This window comes from Macadamia integrifolia, chromosome 10 (assembly GCF_013358625.1).
Source record: "Macadamia integrifolia cultivar HAES 741 chromosome 10, SCU_Mint_v3, whole genome shotgun sequence".
In the NCBI taxonomy this organism is placed as follows: Eukaryota; Viridiplantae; Streptophyta; class Magnoliopsida; order Proteales; family Proteaceae; genus Macadamia; species Macadamia integrifolia.
In genome coordinates, this window is record NC_056566.1 from 1,869,477 (window position 1) to 1,891,839 (window position 22,363).

General features: G+C 38.8%; 1 protein-coding gene across 4 annotated transcripts; it reads right to left on the reverse strand.

The window, feature by feature from the left end:
* Positions 1-177: 177 nt before the first annotated feature.
* On the reverse strand, positions 178-17,887 carry LOC122090655 (pentatricopeptide repeat-containing protein At1g06710, mitochondrial). Of its 4 annotated transcripts, XM_042660298.1 has the most exons (7): positions 14,675-17,887; positions 7,857-8,182; positions 7,709-7,773; positions 2,802-3,144; positions 2,095-2,578; positions 823-1,053; positions 178-585 (listed from the first exon to the last, which is right to left on the reverse strand). In XM_042660298.1, the coding sequence occupies exons 1-2, from the start codon at positions 17,672-17,674 to the stop codon at positions 8,138-8,140; spliced, it is 3,045 nt and encodes a 1,014-aa protein (XP_042516232.1). In that variant the 5' UTR covers positions 17,675-17,887; the 3' UTR covers positions 178-585; positions 823-1,053; positions 2,095-2,578; positions 2,802-3,144; positions 7,709-7,773; positions 7,857-8,137. The 4 variants fall into 4 exon arrangements, with proteins under 4 accessions (XP_042516232.1, XP_042516231.1, XP_042516229.1 ...); XM_042660297.1 differs by lacking the exon at positions 2,095-2,578; XM_042660295.1 differs by lacking the exons at positions 2,095-2,578; positions 2,802-3,144.
* Positions 17,888-22,363: the final 4,476 nt, after the last annotated feature.

Here is a 22,363-nt window from a genome sequence, read left to right on the forward strand (position 1 = left end):
CCTCTGATAATGAGAAACCAAACCCCGTGGGGGTCATTAAAAATATGTTTTACTGGAGCAATGGTAATATTCCTCCACCCTTATAGCATATGAGGGTCCCCCTCGTGACATCCTTGCTGTTGTTATTCCCCCCATCCCCAACCTCAACAAATTTATGATGGTTTGCTCAACCTCATATTATAAGAACATTAATCTATTTGGATGGGCTAACTGTATTTTATCACAGAAAATACATCTCATTTATGCCAAATCATGTGATGACAGGAAACCATATTGAAGCCAGCACAAGGACTCTACTATCTGGACTAAAACTAATTGATCTTTCCTCATTTATGATCCGGAAAATCATTGAATTGACTATCCTTGTGCAATCCAACTCATCCTAAAGTTACAGTTTAACATTTGGACATTTCAACTACAAATGTAAAGCATTGATTCCACATCAATATACCTGATTCTTCAGTGGATAGCAAACTAGGAATCAATATGCCATTACCATATCTCAGGCTCCCCCGAAAAATGCTGTACAGCCACAAAGCGGATGCTTCTGTTGAAATTTCCTTCTCAATGATGCCAATGGATATCCTGTTCAAGTAGGGGATTCAAGTTATCAACCAAGATTTTAGACAAATTCTACTAAGAAATTACATTTCTGTCCTAGTCTCTTAGACCAGAGTATTTAGTTAAAAACCATTCCATAATCGAAGTTTGAATGTGCCAATATAACTCTTTTTTTTAGACCATGAGTTAAATATTATTAAGAATGAATGAAAGAATATAAATGGCTAACAGTACAGCCCACTACCAAAAACAACAGCCTACCTATCCACGTTCGGCATGGCTTTCAGCAGATAGGAAAACCCCAACAACAGACCATCCTCAGCTAAACCTGAACCGAGGCTTTTCTTGAGCATCCCAACTTATATCATCAATAGAGAAATGAGGAAGAAAGCTCTTGATGCCACAACATGCTTTGCCTGTATGAGTCTCACATTCTCTCCATCTGTCCTAATCTTACACTTGTCCTACAAACAAAGCATGGTCTTTTCTTGCCTACAAAACCAGAAAATGACCAGTCACCACACGACACTTCGGGTAAGAGTTTAGACACATGAAATAAGGACAAGGTGTAGATGTGTATAACTTGTTAAGGTCATATGATCTACAGTTACAGGATATCAAATCAAAGAATAGTGCCAGACTCGAGGAGACCAATGGTAGCCCCTAATTTTTCTTTCCTTTCTTCTTTTGGAGGGGGGAATAAACAAGGTAATGCAATAAAGAGAAAAAAGAAAAGGAAGAAGGGGCCACTAAAACTATGCAGTAAAGCCAAAACATTTCATGGATGCTGGATTAATCATATATTGATATATAATGCTGTCCTATTGAGTCCTGAAAGCTATAAAGAAAATGCCTTTGAACTCATGAGAACACCCACATGCCCACAACACCAACCCCCCCCCCCCACAGAAAAAAAAAAAAAAGGAAGAAAGAAAGGACACACGTTCGTTTTTGGCGCAACATGATCTAAAGAACCATAATGATTCTCAAATTTGTAATTCCATTCTTCCACAAATGGATGTGATTCCTCAAGATCCAAACATAGGGAGCAAGAGCATGGATCACCAAACCCAATTTTGGATAGGATACTGGCACTAGTTCAACTAACCCCCAAAAGCCATAAGAAGGAGGGAGTCAAGAATTGTATCGGGCAGTGTATCAGAAAGCTGGTTATAAGAGACGTATCAAAGAGACTCTAGATATGCTTTGATCTCATGGATATGGTTATGATACATGCAAAACAATTGCTTTAAGCATTGTGCACCATACATAAGAAATAAATAATGATATTAAATCAATGTCAGGTTATCTCTATCTTCATGGCATTTATGTGATTCAAATCTTCATTGGCAAGTGAATCAAACCTACTAGTAAGTAAAAAGAATCAATTAAGAAAAAATATTTGAAAAAATAAAAATCTATTTGCATACAAGGATAATGGCTTAATGTAACCCTTAAAGATCCAAACCAAACAAACAACATTATGTATATACATACTACTAAGTATTAAGGGTGTGTCTGAATGTAACTCACCTGGTTACAAAAGACCTTGTAACCCATTTTATAATCTTTCAAATACCCTTCCATACATAATAGGATAGTTGTTCAAAATATGGGCAAATAAGTTATTGAACTTCTAAGCTTCCCATTGCCAACATCAGCAACCTCTATTGCTATCAAGGGTAATCATATAAAATTTCCACTGCTCTCTGCTTCTTCTTCTTCTTGACCTGTTTTTTATGAGTTGCAGCCATTAATTCAGACCCTTCAAGTCTTTAACCAAGCCCCTTTAAAAACCTTAATCTATCATCAACAAAAGGTAGAAAGGCAAGCAATGAAGCCAGAACAAGAACAAGAAGGACAATATTTTGTGCCGTTGCAGTTGCAAGCTATCCTGTATTACCACCACCATTCTCTCTTATGCAAGATCACTGCTTCTTCATCTTACTCTGACCCATATCTCTAGCTTCATCTTGTAGGGTCTCCTCCTCCTTCAATGTCTTTGTCTTTCAGGTTGCTGTTTCACAATCCACTGAGTGGCTTTAGGGATTTAAAGAAGTGATTTCGTAGCCCACGATTTTGAATAGGAAGATATTGGCTAAAAATACTAAAATCATGGTTTCTGCTTTGAGTTTCGCAGTTGCAATACAGAGGGAGGTTGAGTTCAAAAGGGATGGGATTTCTTTTACTATAAGAAAGGAAAGAGGGAATAATGGAGAGGAACAGGAATGTATGCTTACCAGGGCCTCAATTCTGTCTTTTTCATGATCCCTTGAAGGACCTTGATCCGAGGTGAGGGCTTTCAGGATTCCTCCTTTGCTCATAAGTCATAACAGCACAAAAATCACCAACATTAGAGACCATGAGATCCCCTTTCGTGATCAATGCCTAACATAGCAAATTCCACCACGGAGATCCTCTTTCAGAAACTCAGTCTATTGTGCGGTACCCATTTTTAACAGCATCTTCAATCTTGTTTCTTCCTCTCTTTGTCAATTCACTCATGATATTCTTATTCATGTTCTCTGCTGCTAAATCTTCAGCTTTTGCACCTCCATGTCTATCAAAGATACCGATGAAAGCCTACAATAACAAGCCAAGGTGAACCCATATCCCAATCAGGCCCTGTATTTTTCTCTATTTTTAGAATGATAGGATCTAGAGTTTTGACCAAATAATACCTACAATTGAACATTTCTCCTTTTTTCCATTCTTATTGTCAACAATACAAAGTTTTCTAGTCGTCCTTTTTTTTTTCTTCCCCCCCCCCCTCCCCACCCCCCCAAAAAAAAAAATAGTGAAAAAGGCACAGAACATAACGTACCTGTTTGGGATCTCTATCATTATTTGGTATTTATAATTGTTTGAAATGCAACTGAAGTATCTACACCTCAGATCACTCACCTACCTTGCCATACCTTGTGGTACCCTGTTTCTGGTTTTATTTTTTGTTAGCTTAGAATCCGCACCTATCTCAGGTTATTGATCAGATTGCTTCATATTTTATATTGAAGTTTCTGTCACTTTCTTCATTGAATTCAGTTCTGATACTCTGAGGTTCATTCGTTAGAAACCTAGTTCTAGCTGACCAGCTCTGTTTTCTAGTGGTATCAGGACTAGCCCATTACACCTTTTAGTTCTTTATTCTGAAATTTAGTTCATATTCAGTCATAGGTTCGAAACCTGACTTAACGGTTAAGTTGCACTATTGCAACATCTTGGTCATAGGTTTGAAACCTGGAAACAGCCTCTCCTGCAACACAGGGGGAAAGGCTATGTACATTTACCCCTCCCAGACCCTGCATTATCGGGAGCCTCGTGCACTGGATTGCTCTCTAGTTCTTCATATTCAGTCCTGTTAGTTTCCTACAGTACCCTTTGTGGTTTGGTGATGATACGGATCCGGGTTCCAAAACCGGAATGGGACCGCTTATGGGCCCAACCAAATAAGGTAACACTCAAATCCAATGCTAAGTGGAAGGACAGTAAATATATGTGAAGTTTCGAGGGAATGGCAGATTGGTAATTATAGGAAACCAAGCTAATAATTGGAAAACAAGTGAATGGAGTAACTTGAGATGAGGGAGAGGCATCCCTGGAAAGATGGTAAAATAATACTTAGGTAAGGAATTAAGGGTGAAAAGGGTTCCAATTAATAAATGGGAAGAGGGTATGTCTTCAACCTCTAACCTGTGATGTGAGCAACAGAGGAGAACTCCTTGCGATGGAGGGGATTCAATTGATTGAAAGCTTAAAGGGTCTGAAATTCTGGAATTCAAAACTTCACTCATAAGCCTCTTTAACCCATTGGTAGTATAGGTAATCATCTCACCTGAAGACAAGCACAACTCCTGAAAGTTTTCTGGAAAAAGAACAGAGATCAGACCTGAAACTCAGGTTAGAAATCCCAGTTCAGGGAACTAATGGATCTCAGATCTGGCTACCTAGGTCACCCAGTATCGGCTCATTTCCTAGAATCTGAGATGGAAAGATGAAGAATCAAGGGAGATCGATACCTCTCTTGCTGGACCGCTAGGGTCGCCGGAACAGAGAAGAAGAAGAAGAATAGAAAAGAGAGGGAATCGCACAAAAGGGGGGGGGGGGGGGGATGGTCACACTACCTTGCAAGTACCCATCCGGCACTAACAACACAATTCAATCCATTCTTCAAAAATCTGTCTAATGACTTAGGTAAATGCCTTAATATAAAAAATTGAAATTAAAATTGCCTAATTAAAATCTAAAACTGAAATAGCAACTCCTAATTACTTCCTAAATCCTAGACTAATAGAATAGAAACAGATGGAAAGATGTAGAATAAAGGGAGATCGATATCTCTCTTGCTGGACTGCTAGGGTCGCCGGAACAGAGAAGAAGAAGAAGAATAGAAAAGAGAGAGGGAATCGCACAAAAGGGGGGGGTGGGATGGTCACACTACCTTGCAAGTACCAATCCAGCACTAACAACACAATTCAATCCATTCTTCAAAAATCTGTCTAATGACTTGGGTTAAATGCCTTACTATAAAAAATTGCAATTAAAATTGCCTAATTAAAATCAAAAACTGAAATAGCAACTCTTAATTACTTCCTAAATCCTAGACTAACAGAATAGAAACACAATAAAACTAGAATTGGAAATTCTACTTTTCTACTAGCTACCCCCAAAATTACCCAAAATTAAAGATTACATATCTTCCTAATTAAAATAACTAAGTCTTTCCTAAATAAAATAAGTCCTAAAATATCCTATTGATCTCAATGATCCAACCGGACCCAGTTCGTCTCAGTCAAGATTGCCAAACGGGTCAACCCGGTTCAGCCTTAATGCTGCGTCGGAGATCCATCTAGTAGGTCCAATCCCTTGAGTCAATTAGTTAGACTTAAGAGATCAAGTTTGCTATAATCGACTCAGAAAGTTCTTGAGCCTCCTCAAACACAAACATTTTAGAAGGATAACGTTTTGGCATGAATGTCTTTCTTGAGCCTATTTGGATGAGTGGTTCTTTGAGGAAATTGATGAAATATTATCTGGTTTTGTTCTGGTGGTTATAGGAATTAATGAGATGTAGTTCTTAATCTTCAAGTGTTAGGGTGGAGTAATGAAGATCACACCAAATGGAATAATTTTGTTTTAGAAGTTTGCATGATGATGGGGAGAACTTAAATTTTCTTACTTATCGCTTGTAGAAAAAGTTGCCAAAGAAATGGACACTTCTGTAAAACTTGAATATCCTCAAATAGTCTTTCATTTCGTTTCATCTGTTGTCTTTCTTTTTAGCTTGGGTCCTAGAAGAATGCATCTGGTGTTTGAATATTGCAGAGGGGGGCTGATCTTTCTATATATATTCATCATGATGTAAGAGTTCCAGAAGCAACTATGAAGCACTCCATGCCATAGCTAGGTACACATAACTTGGTTTTATGTGGCTGGCATTTTCTTTGCTGATCATATGTTGCATGTGGTAAGTTCTTGCCCTAATAATAGAATGTTAGGTCTTCTTAAGCTGCTGGTTTACAAGTAGTCTGTGAAAATAAATTTATACACTGAGATCTAAAGCCACATGATCGTTCTAGCAGTTTATGAGATATATTCTTGTTTCCGCTTAATTTGCTGCTCTGTTAACTGTTGTTTTCATTTAGTACCTAGGGTCTGCTAAGTGGATTCTCTTACAGGTCAGATTGGGCCACATCCTAGAGAGGATAACAATGATATCTGACGCTGCCAAGTGCCAACACAGAGAAGCCATCTTCTATCACATGCAACCTGTTCATTGGTGGAGCTTTGGCTGGTTGATCTGAATAGACACTACAACATTTGGGTATTACACATATAACTTTTCTTGTGCTCAAATGAAACTGGACAATCAGATTCTCGGTATCCTGACCTTATTAAATAAAAGAATTTCTCTGTAAGAGTTTTCTCCCCTTCCTTAACTTTTCTTAAGATTTTATCTCCTTGAGATTGCTCTTGGCTCATTTTATATAAATCTGACCAAAATCAACACCAGTATTCTTGTATCTTTTCGTTTCACCGGTCAGTTGACAGCTTAAATTGTATATCAAGAAAGCATCTGCCAATTCCACCATAGTTGGCTAGTCCAACTGCCCTGGCTGTACAATCCGCTATACTAAACAGATTGGTTTGTGCGAAAAGAGACACAAGGTTGACCCACTTGTTTTGGACACAGGGTGGTCAGCTAGGTTATCAAGATTTGGACTTATCACTTTTTCCTCAACATATTTTAGTAACAGCCAAGCATGCTTCCACGAGTAACGTCTTAAGAGTTCCCTTGAATTATCTCGCCAATCTGCCCAGATGAAACAAACATTTTAGACATGTAGCTCTTAACCTCGTACTGCAAGTTCGTCACTTAATTGCCACTCCAATCTGTTTAGGTACAACTCGCTACTGATGAAGCAAACTGTCCACTTTTTCCAGATAAGTGATGATGATGATAAAATCATCAGTAATATCTTTGAAGAAGCTTCTGATTTTATCAATCATGTGAAGCAGTCAGGTGGAAGGGTTCTGGTTCACTGATTTGGAGGGAAAAGTAGAAGCGCCACGGTGGTTCTTGCTTTTTTTATTTATGATTTTTACACATAAAACTACGTAATGTGTATTTAGAACCCAACATCAGCCAATGGTAATGTAGAACTGAATTGAACATTCAAACAGTCCCAAAATACAATTTCTTATACAAGGGGAAATAGCAGGGGAAAATCCAGATTCAAGGTAGACTAAGACTGAATCCAAAACAGGGGATCCAGGATTTTGTTGGTTTGTTATGTCAATATATGTGATCTTAAGGGTCGATGCTTGTGGGGGTGTCCCTTAACCTATCTGGATTTGGGGAGTTACACAATCCATCAGTTGGATTGACCTGAAATTTTGATACTTCAATTATCCTCAATTCTGGTTCTGTTTCCACCACATATTTAGTCACTGTGATTCTGCCCCTGTGATTTAGTTTCCCAAATAGGTCCTAACAGGTTAGTGGAACGCATCAATTTCAGCTTGAGTTCTCAATTTATTCTGCTTCATAATAAATTCAAACAACTATATCTCTTCCTTTATTAAAATACTACTAAAAGCTGCATTGAAAGGAAATGAAAAATACAATAAAACGGGAAAACCATATTACCTTCCTACAAGAATTTAGGAGCACAGAATAAAATCAGTTCCAGCAGCCCCCATGCTAATGTTGAGCTGCAGTGGACAAAGTAGATTTTCAGGTATGCATGAACTCAGTTACACACTTTCCCTTGTTTAAAAGTTAGAAACTAATATACCTGCACATCAGATTTAGTGGTTGCAACAATCACCAGAACAGAGCTTCACTTCTACAGGCTGAAAAATAACACTAGATGCCACAGCTTTTCAATATCTTCTTGAAATGTGGTTGAAAAAGAATATGATAGATCATAGCTGGAGAACCACTTTGCAAGTTCATGTTTCTTCACTTGACTAAAGCTGCCTACCTCAACGGCAGGTACCAAACCAGGACCACCACATTCATTTCTCATGTAGCTCCTCTGATGGTCATAGTGAATGAACCAGATGCAGAAATTAACTAGCTCTGGTTAATAGTCCCTTCCCTAGGATGCCAATAGATGTCCTGCTCCAAGTAGAGAAGACTTAATGATGAGAACTCTTCTTTAAGTAGAAATGTCAAATTCAAGAAATTGGATCTTATGCTGTGTTAGGCATGGATAAGGCATAGTTCTCAAATTCAGAGAAGGTTAATTAATTCAAATAGATGAAAAATCTGAGGTAGAAGAATTTAGAAGAACCAGAGGGGAAAAATTCCAGGTTCTTCGTACACTTCAGCTGCAATTCATTGATCTTGAAACTAGAACAAAATCCACAATATTTATAGAGAAAGGAAAATTGATTAATCTATCGTGTTCGTGTCAATGAATGAACTTATTGTTTCAAAACCACAAAAAATTTATGTCATAATTTAATGGGAAAGATATGAACTTAAATAAAACAAGAAGGGTTGATGTGTGATTGTGATTGATATCACAAAAGGATCTGGACCATCCATTCACAAGGCCTTTTCATCTCAATCACCCATTTCCAGAGTGGAAAGCATCACTCTTCTGCGAGAAAATTACCAGAACAGTTCATCCAGAACATTATCTGTTCTTTCATAGGAATTGCAAAGAATGTGGGAGGTGGAAACATTGTCCAAAGAGGGAAGGGAGATTGAAGAAGAAGTAGAAATGGAAAGGAAAAGAGGGAGAGAGATAGGGAGCCGCTATAGGATGCTGTCGCTGCTCCCATCACCAGAGTCATGGGGCCTTGGTTGCCACCTCTGAAGAATCTATGGCTTTGCAAGACATGAGAGATAGAGAAGAGAGAGAGAAAGCATTCTTGGCTCAAATGACACTTTTAATCCTATTATTTAAGTTTCACTGAACTAGTAAGAGAAAAGTACTGTCATGTTCTGTTGGGAAAAATCACAAACCATTGTGACACCAATATTTGGCCTAAGAAGATCAATGAAATATGCAGACAAAATAACCTAAAATATGAAAATTACAGCAGGAAAAGGGAAGGAGAAAAGAGAGAGAGAGCGAGAGATAATTAAAGATCAAGACAGTATCTGAACTTTTCCTTGTTTGACATTCTTTTTCTTGGAAACCTTGAATAACCAAGTGTTGCTCGAGTACTCATATTGATTGAATGTAACTAGGATAAAATTAAATGAAACCTAATTGTCCAAACTTCCTTTAAGCCCATAGATAAATTTTGGGGAAATTTCTAATGCTCCCATATACTTACCCTACATTTGTTCAAACTACCTATTCAAACTTTCACCTCGATTCCCCCCAAAAAAGTGAACTTTTACCTCTACATCTCCCCTGGTGTTTTGAAATGGCTAAATTACCCCTCTTTACCTATTAACCAGTTCTCCCCTTCCATATCTAATTTTTATTTTTTTTTTAATCTCATCTCTTTTACAAATTTTTTATTCAACCTCTTTCTCCAAATCTTCTTCTTCGAACAGAAAACACAATCCGGCCCCACCCCACCTTTCCTCCCTCCCCAACCCCCACAACCCCACCTTGCAACCCCAACTATCTGCCACCCTTACCCTCCCTTACAACCCCACCCAAGTTCCAACTCTGTCTCGGAGTTGCAAGTCCCTATTATGGGTGTCATGGGAAAGTATGTGAACACAAACCAATAAGCTACCGTCAAGGCCCTTCCTTCTGCTGATCAGAAAGTAATGCCCTAGCCGCATTAACCTTGCACAATATTGTCCTCTTTAGCCCATGGGCCTCAAGGCTTTAAAACGCGTTGTGCTATATTAAGGAGGCTAATGATTATTAACTAGCCCAGTAATCTCTCCCCCAGACGATGTGGGACTAAAGTTTACACACCCTCACCGATCTCCCAAACCCCCTGGTGCTTGTCGTATTCTTGGTGGGGACAACTCATTGATCTCCCAGGCAGGTCTATTACTAACCGTATTCTTGGGTGTCACACATAATGCCATCGACGCAGTTGACACTGCTTCAGTTTACGATTTACATCCCTTATTAATTGTGTTAAGAATTTGAGCAAGTATGAAAGAAAGATAAAGTTGGACATAATGTATTTGCCTTTTTCTGGGACTGGATTTCCCCCTTTTCAATTTGAGAGAGATTCTTAAGAGACTTGCAACCAACCAGATGGAGCACAAGGTTTCGGTCCTAGGGTTGTCAAGAGTGAAACTGATATTGCTACTGCACCTGCTGCAATGTCTCACGCGCAACAACCAACGTCATTGTTGTCCCCGCCGCATCTGCCAATGCAATCGTGGCCGTTTCGAACCCACACCAACCACTGTATGCATGCCATAGTCAGTAGGACAAACCCCTCCGCCCAAGCAGTTACCAAAATCATCACCAACCCAGCTGTCAATGGTCAACTCCCTTTCATCAAGCTCAAGGGTGCAGTCCATCCCATTAACAATGGCGTTCCCCTCAATAACGTTAACAACGGCATCGTCAACAACAACATTCCCTTTCTGACCAGCTTAGACGGGAACACCACCACTGTATTTCAGAACAACAACGACAACAACTTGACCAACGGTGATGGATCAACATTCCAGGTAGCCAACGGTGGCAAGCATCCTATGGAGAACATGCTTGAGAATCTAATGTTTGGAATGGTGATCGATGATGAGCTCACAGACGGAGAGAAGTTAGGATCAAGTTCAATATGGAGGGCGCATGGGTTCTATGTGGTAAGCTGCTATCATTCTGTACCAGCTGAATATGCAGTTTAAGATATAAGGTATCCATCTTCAACTTCACTGCTAGCTATGAGTGATTAATCTGCTTTGTTTTTTTATCAATTTTTTTTTGGTGAAACGTTTTATCACCTAATTGAGTTGAATGTCACTATTGTTGTGCTCTTCTTCCTTTGCACTTTTGAGTTAGATAGATCAATTAGAACCAAAATGAATAAATTTATAATAGTAATGCATGCTGCCAAATGGCCAACGGTAGGGTACGAATGTTGCGACCTGGTGGTCAAGCAGTCAAAACAGCCTCTCAACATTCTCAGGGTAAGGCTGGCGTAGTTCTCACCCCCCGGGACCTCGCACATGCCCGAGCCTCTTGTAGCGGGTACGCCCAATGCATGTTTCCAGATGCCCACGATCATGCTTCAACCATGAGCACTATCCCAACAAGCTTGGTCTCTTAGTCTCCACTGGCGAACATGGAAGAAGAAATGCTGACTTACAAAGATCCTACAATCATAAGCTTTAGTAGCCCGGATTAATGAGTCATTATTAATTTGAATATCATCTAGATGATTGGTCACCGATGAGTACCAGACTCCAATGAAGTTCAAGGACAAGAAGAGTGCACCGTTCTTCGGTGTTCCTACCAAATAGGATTGGGTTGGGCAGGGGTGCAGGGTGATGGCTGGGTTGAAGGGGTTGGTGGGGAGGAAGGAAGGTGAGGTGGGGTGGGGTGGGGTTGTGTTACCATGTTCGAAGAAGAAGAGGGGAAATAGGTAGAATTTTATTTTATTTTTTATTTTTTATTTTTTTATTTTTATTTTATTTTATTTTATTTTTTGTGCAAAGAAATATAGGTAGAATAAAAAATTGTAAAAAGGTGGAATTTAAAAAAAAAAAAAAAAAAAAAAGAAGAAGAAGAAGAAGAAGAAGAAGAAGAAGAAGAGGATATGGAAGGAGAAGAGATGATGAGAACTGGTTAATAGGTGAAAGAGGGATAATTTAGCCATTTCGAAAAACCAGGGGAGAAGGAGAGGTAAAATTGCAATTTTTGAGGGGAATCAAATGTGAAAGTTTGAGTATGGGAGTTTGAATAAATGTAGATTAAGTATAGATGAGTGATAGAAATGTTCCCACAATTTGTTTGGATGTTATTATTGTCTGGATCAAAACCTATTGGAATTCAGGATTCAAAACTGTTGCCCATGTTCGAATGCCTCCAAAAGCATTGTATCACCTAGTTTTTGGCTGTCCTTTCACTATGTGGGAATATCTGGCTTGGGGTTCTTATGAAACGCTGGCCTTCCCACTCTCCCTCACCTAGTTTTGAGGGTGAATGGTGATGGATCAAGAAGTTTAAAGGCAACTCAATCTGTGGGCTGGTTGTTAAAATAGCATTTTGTGCTGTGTATCAAATCTGGTGGGAAAGGAATATGCATAGGTGGACAGATTCTTCTCACACATTAAACCATATTTGGAGTGTTATTGATTTTGACATCAAAATTATGTTCAACCATTAGCTTGCCTCATATTCTGATTGTGATAGGATTATAGGAACAGGCTCATTTTATCTTCAAGGGGCCTTCAGATTCGGATACTACAAGTGGCCTTTCTTTTCTCTTGGTTGGAGTTGGTTCTTCCTCTCCTTGCTGTTTTTGTGCTTGTTTGTATATCTCTCCTTTCTTAATAAATTTTCATTCACTTCCCAACACCACCCCCACCCCCACCCAAAAAAAAGAACTTTATTCGAATGCCAATTTACATAGGTTCAAAACCTGTCTTACCTGCCAGCAGGTAACAACTAACCTTGCAATTCTTATTCGTTTCTGATGCAGATTGACTGATGGAGAAGTGGGGGAGAGAGAGAGATCAACCTGCTAGAGGAGGCAAAAGAAGAAAACCAAAGGGAGAAGAGAGGAAAGAGGAGAGAGACAAGTAGACAACAATCACAACATTAAGAACTAACCAAATGCTATTCCATTAATCAAATAGTATTTGAGGTCTTGCCTCTTTCATGTACCTAAATATAGTACTCAAATAATAGGAGAAACAAATCAGGATTCCTTCTGTATGCAAGCTAACAGAAGGTTCCTAATCAGACTAAACAACCTACTCAATTAAGGAAACTAACTTTAAAAAGGAAATCAAAATAAAGAAAGAAACATCCCTCTTGCGAGAGCTGAGGTGGAGTTTCCCAATTGACTAAACTTATCCTACAACTAAGATCGGCCCCACAACTGACAGACCTCTCTATCTAATATAATTGATAGTAAAACAAGATTACTCTCTAACTACAGGTAATGTGCCCCACTGCTAATACTAACTAGTAATTAAAATACTAATTTCGTGCTTAGAATTAAAACCCCAAATATAGGCTTATAAAAGAGGCCCATTCCATCAATAAACCCAAAAGTTAAGGCCCAACCAAACCCACATTACAATCTGGCCCAAATTTAAACCAGGCCTGCACTATTTTCAAAAGCCTTGAATAAACCAAGTGCTCGTGAAGTTCTCATTTTTCTAATTGCTCAAAATCCCTTTAAGCATATGATGACTTTGTGTTTAGATCAAAACCTGATTGAATTCCAACTGCCCTATGTTCCAAAACCTATATTCATCTGTTACTACTTACTAGTTTACCATTAACCTACTGTTCTAAACAACATCATCCACCCCCTCCCCCCCCCCCCCCCCCCCCCAAACACTCGACCCACAAAAAAAGGCAAAGCAAAAGGCGTCAATTTTATGAACTTAAAAGAGTGCAACCCTATGGGTTCTGGACACTGGGAAGAAATGAAGCACCAAACATGTAAACCTCAAAAAAAGGCAGACACAGGGACACCAGACTCAACTAAGAGTTGTTTAAACCATACGGGATCTACTACACGATCATGCTCCTCCATTCTGGTCAATTAAAGGCCATTCTGCTGCTAATGTACCCATATGTTTAGCACCAACTCAACCAGGTCATTTCCCCCCCCCCCCCCCCCTTCCCTCCCTCCCCCTGGGCAGGTGGTCTTTCTAGTACTTGTCCAAACCATCTCAGGTGACTTCATCCCAGCTTCGTCCCTACTGATACTACTCCTGCGTTTCCTTAAACTGTAACCATTTATTATTCCAAGTTCCTAGTCTTGGTACTTACCGACCCTCAACATCATCATTTCAGCTACACTCACCACATGACTGTGTTGGTTTTTATTGCCCAACATTCAGCTCTATAAAATTTCTGGTATGATAGGCATCTTACAGGATTTTTCGTAACTACAGGGTCTTAGTTTTTAAATTTCTTCAGTATAGAACATTTAAGTTCCGGCTCTAGCAGAAGAGCCCTAACTTCAGGACTGTTTGATAATTAGATTATTTACATACAGTTTTGGTGCTCTTGCTTCTTTGTAGTAGATATATTACACCATATTGCAACTAACAAGCCTATCAAGTCAAACTAAGCACAACATATACTTGCAATATGTGTAATTGAGTAATATAATGCAGGTCACCAAAGCAAACCAGCAGGGAAGTCTAGAAGAATTTACTCATTTGAAGAGAACAGAACCTTTTCCTTCAAGAATATGTGGCATGAGGCCCCATACTTTGGACCATTGTTTGAAAAGTAGAGCAAATCATTCAAGGTCAAGTCAAAATTTGAGACATACATATAATTAAATTCCATGCAAAATTGGAATAATTAATAAATGGTGTACTTCTAAATAGATTATACAAAGGATTATTACATCATATAAAATTCATAAGATAAAACATCATTAAAACTAAATAAATAAACAAATTATGAGAAAGAACTTCAATAAGACTGATTTAGAATTAAAAACTGATGCAGAAACTAGAGAGAGAGAAAGAGGAACATACCATGTGATATATGCTATCAGAAAGTTGAAGTGCTTCATCCCACTTGTTAACCTTAACGAGACCCTTAATAAGGAAAAAGAAGACACTTATATCTGGAATGTGACCTCTCCTTGTCATATCTGCATACAATTCAAAAGCTTTCTCAACCTTCGACGCAAGGGAGAGGCACTCTATCAAAGAAGAATAAGTGTTCCTGTCAGCATATGAAAATACTGAAGATGTCAGCATCTCTTCATATAATTCCAACGCTACCTCTAATCTCCCTGCCTTACAAAAGCTATCAATCAAAATTCTGTAAGTTGGAGCAATTGGCATTGTATTGCCCTCTGTAATCTCATTTAGGAGGCCAAGTGAGGCTATAAACTCTCTGCTGAACCCTTCAATGACTTTGCGATAGCCTGTTACATATCTTGGCCAATAGGTTTGTTTCATCTCCTCTAGAAGTTTGTGAGCTTCATCCAAAAGACCTGCCAGACAACAATGTTTTATCAACACACTATATGTGACAAAGTTTGGAGCACAACCCTTAGCAACCATCTGTCTCAAGACTTCAAGGCACATGTTAACTTTACCCACTTTGCCAAAGCCATCTATCATTGCAGTATAACTCACAACGTTGGGACAACAACCCTTCTCTTCCATCATCACCAGAAGTTTATAAGCCTCATCGGCCTTCCCAACTTTACAAAGACCATCAATCATTTCTGTGTAGGTAACCACATTTGGAGGACAGGCATTTTCTAGCATCTTAGATAAGACCTTCAAGGCAAGATCTAGTCGTTTATCCTTAAATAACCTATCAATTAGAGAGCTATAAGTGTAAACATTTGGACTGTACCCATTTTCTGACATCTTTGTAAAGATCTCTTGTGCTTCATCTAGCTTCCCAACCTTGCAAAAGCCATCAATAAGAGCATCATATACAATTTGATTAGGCTCACAACCTGCCTTTGACATTGCTTCTAGTAAGTCAAGAGCCTCACCCACTTTGTGGGCCTTGCATAGACCATCAACCAAAGCTCCATAAGTGACAACATTCGGTTTAATGAGATTGCTACCATCACTTCTAAAGTACATTTCTACATCTGGAATATCAGAATTACCCCTCATTCTTCCATAAATTTGGCAAGCCCTATCAATGTGCCCAGCCTTACAATGACCATCAATCAGAGCTGTGTACGTAATGATGTTTGGAATCCAACCCTCTGATAGCATCCTCTCAAAAAGATCATTCGCATTAGATACTTTCCTCACTTTAAGATATGCATGTATCAGTGAAGTATATGTCACCACATTAGGAGCACAACCATCTCTTACCATTTCATCAAATAAGTTATGAGCTGGTTCAATGAGATCAGCTTTACAAAAACTATCAATCAGAATAGTGTAAGTAAAGACATCAGGAACAATACCATTTTTTTTCATTTCTTCAAATAAAAGGATAGCCTTTTCAACTTTGGAGGCCTGACAGAGAAAACCAATCACTTTGGAGTAAGTACTACTGTCAGGTATGAATCCCTTCGCCATCATTTCACGGATAACGGAAAATGCCTTCTCAAATTTTCCAACCTCACAAAGACAACGAGAAAAATGCCCTACATTTACCTTATTCAACACAAAACCTGCATCAAGCATCTCACAGTAAGCTTTTTCAGCAAGTTCCAATATATCAGAACTGGGTAATTCCTCCCTTCCACATATACCTCCAATCAGGATATTGTATACCACATAACCTGGAACATAACCACAATTCACCATCTTCTTGAGCAACTTATAGGCATAGATGTAGTCACCTGAGCGGCAATAAGCATCAACAAGATATTTAAATATTGAACGAGTTGGATAACAGCCTTCTGTTATCATCATGCTAAGAATTCTCTTACACCTACCCAGCTGTCGTTTCCTCAAACATCCAGTAAGCAATGTTTCAAATGTTTCAACATTAGGGATACAAGAATTGGTCCTCATGCGATGCAAAAAATCCATAGCTTCCTCAAAAAGAGAAGCCTCACACAACCCACTAATCATTTTATTGTAAATTACAGTATCAGGCTCGAATTCTTCCTCTTCAATGATTCTGAGAGCATCTCTCCACCTTCCAGCCTTGCAGAGGGACTGAGCAAAGTAACCCATGGTGAACCCATCCATATTAAAACCAGAGTCAACCATCTCCCTATGGACAAGATAGGCTGTATCCAACCGATCGGCCTTAAGAAGAAGCAGAATTAAGGCATTATATGTTGATTTTGAAGGTTTATATCCAAAATCCTTTAGCCTCCCGAGCTCCTCAAGTGCTGCATTCCAAAACCCATTTCTGCAACACTTTCGGATCAAAACATTGAGCAAATTACCGAGAACTTCTTTGTCATCCTCTCTAATTTTTTTAAGAAAATGTTCCGGGACTCTAGTATTCTTATCAAAACCCAATCCATCAAGCAGGGCATGGTAAACTCGAACTGTATGGCTATACCCAATTTGTCGACCAGCCCAAATGAAAAACTTGACAGCCAATTCAGGGCTTCGTACAAGTTCCAACACCTCAATTACCAAAGAATCATTCAATTTCTCCCTGAACTGTCTAAGAAATTTCTGGGTTTTGTCACCAAAATTGTCTCCATTGTCTCCAATTTCATCTGATATCAGTATGGCTTCCTTAGAGAACTTACCCGAATCAAAACTCTTCCTCGACGAGCTATGAACTGCATCCTCCAAAAAGGCGAAATCTTGAGGTGAAACAGGTTGTTTTTTCCTGTACTTCTCTTGAACTGAACAAGCTGCATCATCTAGGGCCGACAAATCTGAATCGTTTAATCCTTCAAGATCATCTTGCGGAAAGTTACTGATGCCCCTGCAGCTGCTGTGGAAATCTACGAGAGAATTCTTGAATATGTGAAAACGTGAGATCGTCAAGAACTTTGGTGGGTAAGCACAATTAGATTTCAGGGAGGGTATAAAGGTTATTAATTGGGTAAAGACTATCATTGAGCCTCGTCTGCTCATAGCCTGCAAATGCTGTTGAAATGGAAAGCTGATTTTGTTTTGGTGGATTGCTAGGGTTCTTGTTCTTCAACCCAAATGGAAATATGTACAGAGAGTGAAGGATTTGAAATAGTAATCTGGCGGTATTGGGAATCAGGCGGGAATTGGAAGAGGAGTTGGAGAGCCATGGGTTCTTCAAGAGACGTCCGTTTAGCCGTTTAGGGTTTTTCCACTGGGGAAAAATAAATGGGACAATTACATGATTACCTACTCGTAGAATTGAATTTACAAAATAGCTACGCCCTCTTTCCTTCAACAAATTTATATAAAACCCATAAGCAGGTAACATGTAATTTTACTAAAAAATTATTTAAATATTATGAAATAAATGAAAGAATGGAAGAGGATACTGTTGACTGACATGCGTACGGTAATGGATTCGGCTCTTCAACATACAAGTGCGTACCTCAAGGTGTTTCAGACTATCGGATGTGCGTTGTCACCTCTGTTGTGTTGTGTCACAGGTAATCAGACACTTATGTTTGACACTTGCAAATCAGGTTGGGCCCATCGGAAACATGTGTCAAGTTTCAGTACAGACTATAATTAATTATATTGGGTTGTAGTAAAAGTACAAAATTTTGTTTAAACAAGAGCAAATTTTTTTTTAATTCTTTTTTAATGAATGAACAATTTTACACAATTGAAAACATGGTGGTTCTCTCGCATATGGTGTGAGTTCAAAGGAGTATCTTGCTTTGCCTCCAAATTCTGCTCTATTTCATTACATTTTGGACAAGGTTTTTAACAAGCAAAGAGGTGATGTTGGAATTTGTTGCTTTCTTAATGTTCAATTTTACGGCCTCACATTTTTAACTTTCCGCATTATGTTATAAGCAACTTCGTAGTGCAGTAGCAAATTTCTATATGGATGATTACAATGCTAAACATTAAATTCACTAGATCTCCTAGAAACGACTGTGTCATTCAAAAGAGAAAGGTGAACTTGGTTTTAAGAATCCCTCTCTACACAACAAAGCTCTACTATCTAAAGTGGCGCAACATCTCTGTTATGAATTCACAATCGTTGTGTGTAAAGTTTCTTAAGACTATATAATTTTTGAACTAAGTTGGGCTTGACGAAGCATCATGGAGGGATGTGATGTTCTCAAAGAGGGTTTAATATGGAGGGTTGGCCCATGGTGATCAAATCTATATTTGGAATGAAAATTAGATGCCTTCTGTACTAGATCTAGACAACCCAGTGCACAAGGCTTCCATTACTACAGGTTCTGGCGGGAGCAAGCTTTTGGCTATTAGTGGAATGAGATAGTAAGAATATTGTTGCTTACTTACACCAGGATGCTACTTCATCACCATTGATCATCAAACCAATTAATTTTTTTTTTTTAAGTGAGTGAATACTGCTAAAATCGTCTAATGAAAATAATTTTTCAGACATCAAAACAATAAAAAAAATTTGGCTCACTTTTGGTTTTTAAAAATGTTATAACATACTAAAAATTACAGAATTTTCAGCATTTAGAAAAACCCTGACATTTTAAAGTTAAAAATCACCCTGTCAGAAAAGAAAATTCAGTTTTTTCTTCTTCAACTAAGGGGTTGCCCTTTTATCTTTTCGAAATTTAATTTTGAAATTAAATTTATTGGATCCAAGTGGGGGTATTTTCTTATTTAGAAATAATATCTTAAGTAAATGAAATACAAAATATTAAAAAAAAATTGCTTAAATTATATTTGGCATAAACCAGCACTACAACAAATTTGCTCTTTTACTACGAAAATTTTTCATAGTAAAAAAAATCTACTGTGGCAATTGAAATATATACGACGATTAATATCCGTCGCATGACCATCGTTAAGATTGCCATCGTATTTGTTTATGACGAAACTATGGAATGTGTAGGTTTAGGTTATTAACTACGGAATTATTATACTGTAGCTTAAAATCAAACTTAAACAATGGTAAGTTATTATAGTATAAAATAATTTATTACTACGGAGTACAGTACCGTAGTAAAAGTTTCTCTTTTACTACAGAAATATACCATTGCATAATGTCAATATATACGACGGATACTTGAAAGTGTAGTAAAAAAAATACTTTTTACTACGAAAATGCAGTCCCGTCGTTAATAGTATACATTTTTTTTTTTAAATAACTATATTTACATAAAAAATCCCTGTAATAATACGTCCACGAAAAAAATATTGGGCATATCCCAAGCAAGGAAACTATGTAGTGACCATACTCTCTCCACACTTTGCTTTCCTTGGACCACAACTGGTGAATTGAAGCAGCCATGAGTTGGTTTTAAATTTGAGGAGAGCGAATAAACTTTAGAACCCACAATAAGGAGTGAGCAAATACAAACATCCACAGAACCCCGTGGTTCTAGAAACTGGTATTCGATTGGTTGGATCATCCAATGTATATATAAGTAACAGATGAGAGCAATCCAATCAAGCACATAGCTAGCCACGTATAGTGGATTGGTCGATCTAATAGCAGTATTGGGGGATGTCCTTCACTGGATTAGCAAATCCTTTTGTTTTGATTGTCTATTCCATACAAATTCTGGTCAATATCCCTGAGGAACCATCCAATTTGAAATACCAATGTCTAAATCATTGTGACCCCACTAATACACTAACACAGCTGGTACCTCTAAGGAAAACACATAAGTGGGAATACTAGTGCAAGTTCTACTTCTCCCTTGGTTAGAGTAGTAAAGGAATACTGTAACAAACAAAAGACTTATATGTGCACCTGAGATATCAAAGCATTTGCTGTCAAACTCTTAGATATCTTGTCACACCCCGTTCATACAGAACCGGACCGGTGATAGGGTTAACTCCGGTTAATCCAAACATGTCAGGATCATCTGATACAGTATCCAACCACAGCATACACACAACTAAGAAAATGTTCAACAGTTCAGCGGAAGACTTAATTTACCTATAAATATCCCCATTATACTTGATACCCAAATTGTAGTACATGGTTAAGTACATGTGGGCCCACATGCATGATATTTACACAAAAAGAATACAATTTACATATCAAGTACACAAAAGGGATCATCAAAAGAATCAAAAAGTAACCCTGTATGGAGTCAATGTTGTGGTCCCACAGCACAACCCTCGCACGTGCAATCTGTGCCGTGCTCATAGTCCTCGGGGACCCACCAATCATCTTCAGGGAATTCAACTATGGGGCCCGACCCTTGATCTTCAAGCTGGTGACCTGCAAAATCATCTAAAAGAGGTGTACACGTGGGATGAGCTCACTAGCTCAGTAAGTGAAAAGAAGGACCACACAACATGTCACACCCCATTCACACAGAATCGGGCCAGTGACCGGGTTAACATCGGTTAACCCAAATCTGCCAGGATCATCTAATACAGTATTCCACCACAGCATACACACAACTAAGAAAGAGCTTATCAGTTCAGCGGAAGACTTGGTTTACCTGTGAATATTCCCATAATACTTGATACCCGAATTGTGATACAATAGTTAATTACATGTGGGCCCGAAGGCATGATATTTACACAATAAAAGTACAATTCACATATCAAGTACATAAAGGAAACCATCAAAAATCAGAGTATACAGCTCAGCTCGGTATCAAAGCCTAGAGCTCAGCTTGGTATCAAAGGTTGAGCCCAGCTCGGCATCACATGGTAGAGCTCAGCTAGGCCTCAAAAGTGGAGCTCAACTCAGCATCAGAACTGCGGTCCCGCAGCACAACTCTCACACAAGCAATCAGTGCCGTGCTCTAACTCCTCAGGGGCCCACCAATCCTCTTCAGGGAACTCAACCGTGGGACCCGACCCGTGCTCTTTAGATGGATGACCTACAAAATCATCTAAAAAGAGGTGCACACGTGGGATGAGCTCACTAGCTCAGTAAGTAGAAAGATGGACCACACAACAGTCCACACAACAATCACAACCATCTGCACTATATGCTATGCATTACATTTTAAATCACATCCACCTAAGCAACATTACTAAGTCTTTGGTTTAGTGCTACTACAACCACAGTGCGCGTATACTCCAGGTACGAGTCGTGAACTCCATCCCGCGATACGACCATAGGGCTGTCAGAGAAGGCTCACCGTGAGTACTCGAAAAAATAAAAACATGTCGACCACCGGCTCTCAACAGAAAAATAAATGACTAAAATTAAAGGTGCTGACTCCAGCAATTTAAAAGCAGTACGATTGGCCCTCTTGAATATACCACCGGGGTTGCCGACTGTCCTAATGACCCGTTGGGCGTTATGTCTAACCGCCACAGTGACCCGACAACCGCGACCACTGCTTCCCCCCAAATGGTAACGCAACACCTTAATCCCTGTTGGGAAGGGTCGTAGCACGGGAAGGTGAAAATCCTAAACCATATGCTCCTATATGACAATAGTACGATTGTGTAGTGCCACCGCATCCCATACCACGGGCCACAAATGCACTCGTTTTCAAGCCGACTACGGAATCTAGTCTATTAATGCATCATGCATAATGATGTCAACATTCATCACATAAGCATCTCATCACTTGGTATTTAGAAAGTAAACACAACACCCATGCATAACAATGTGAGGATGACTAATCTACATAGCATTTTCATGATGGCATGGCTAGACTAGATACAATTAAATGAATTCCAAACGATGCCTTGAAA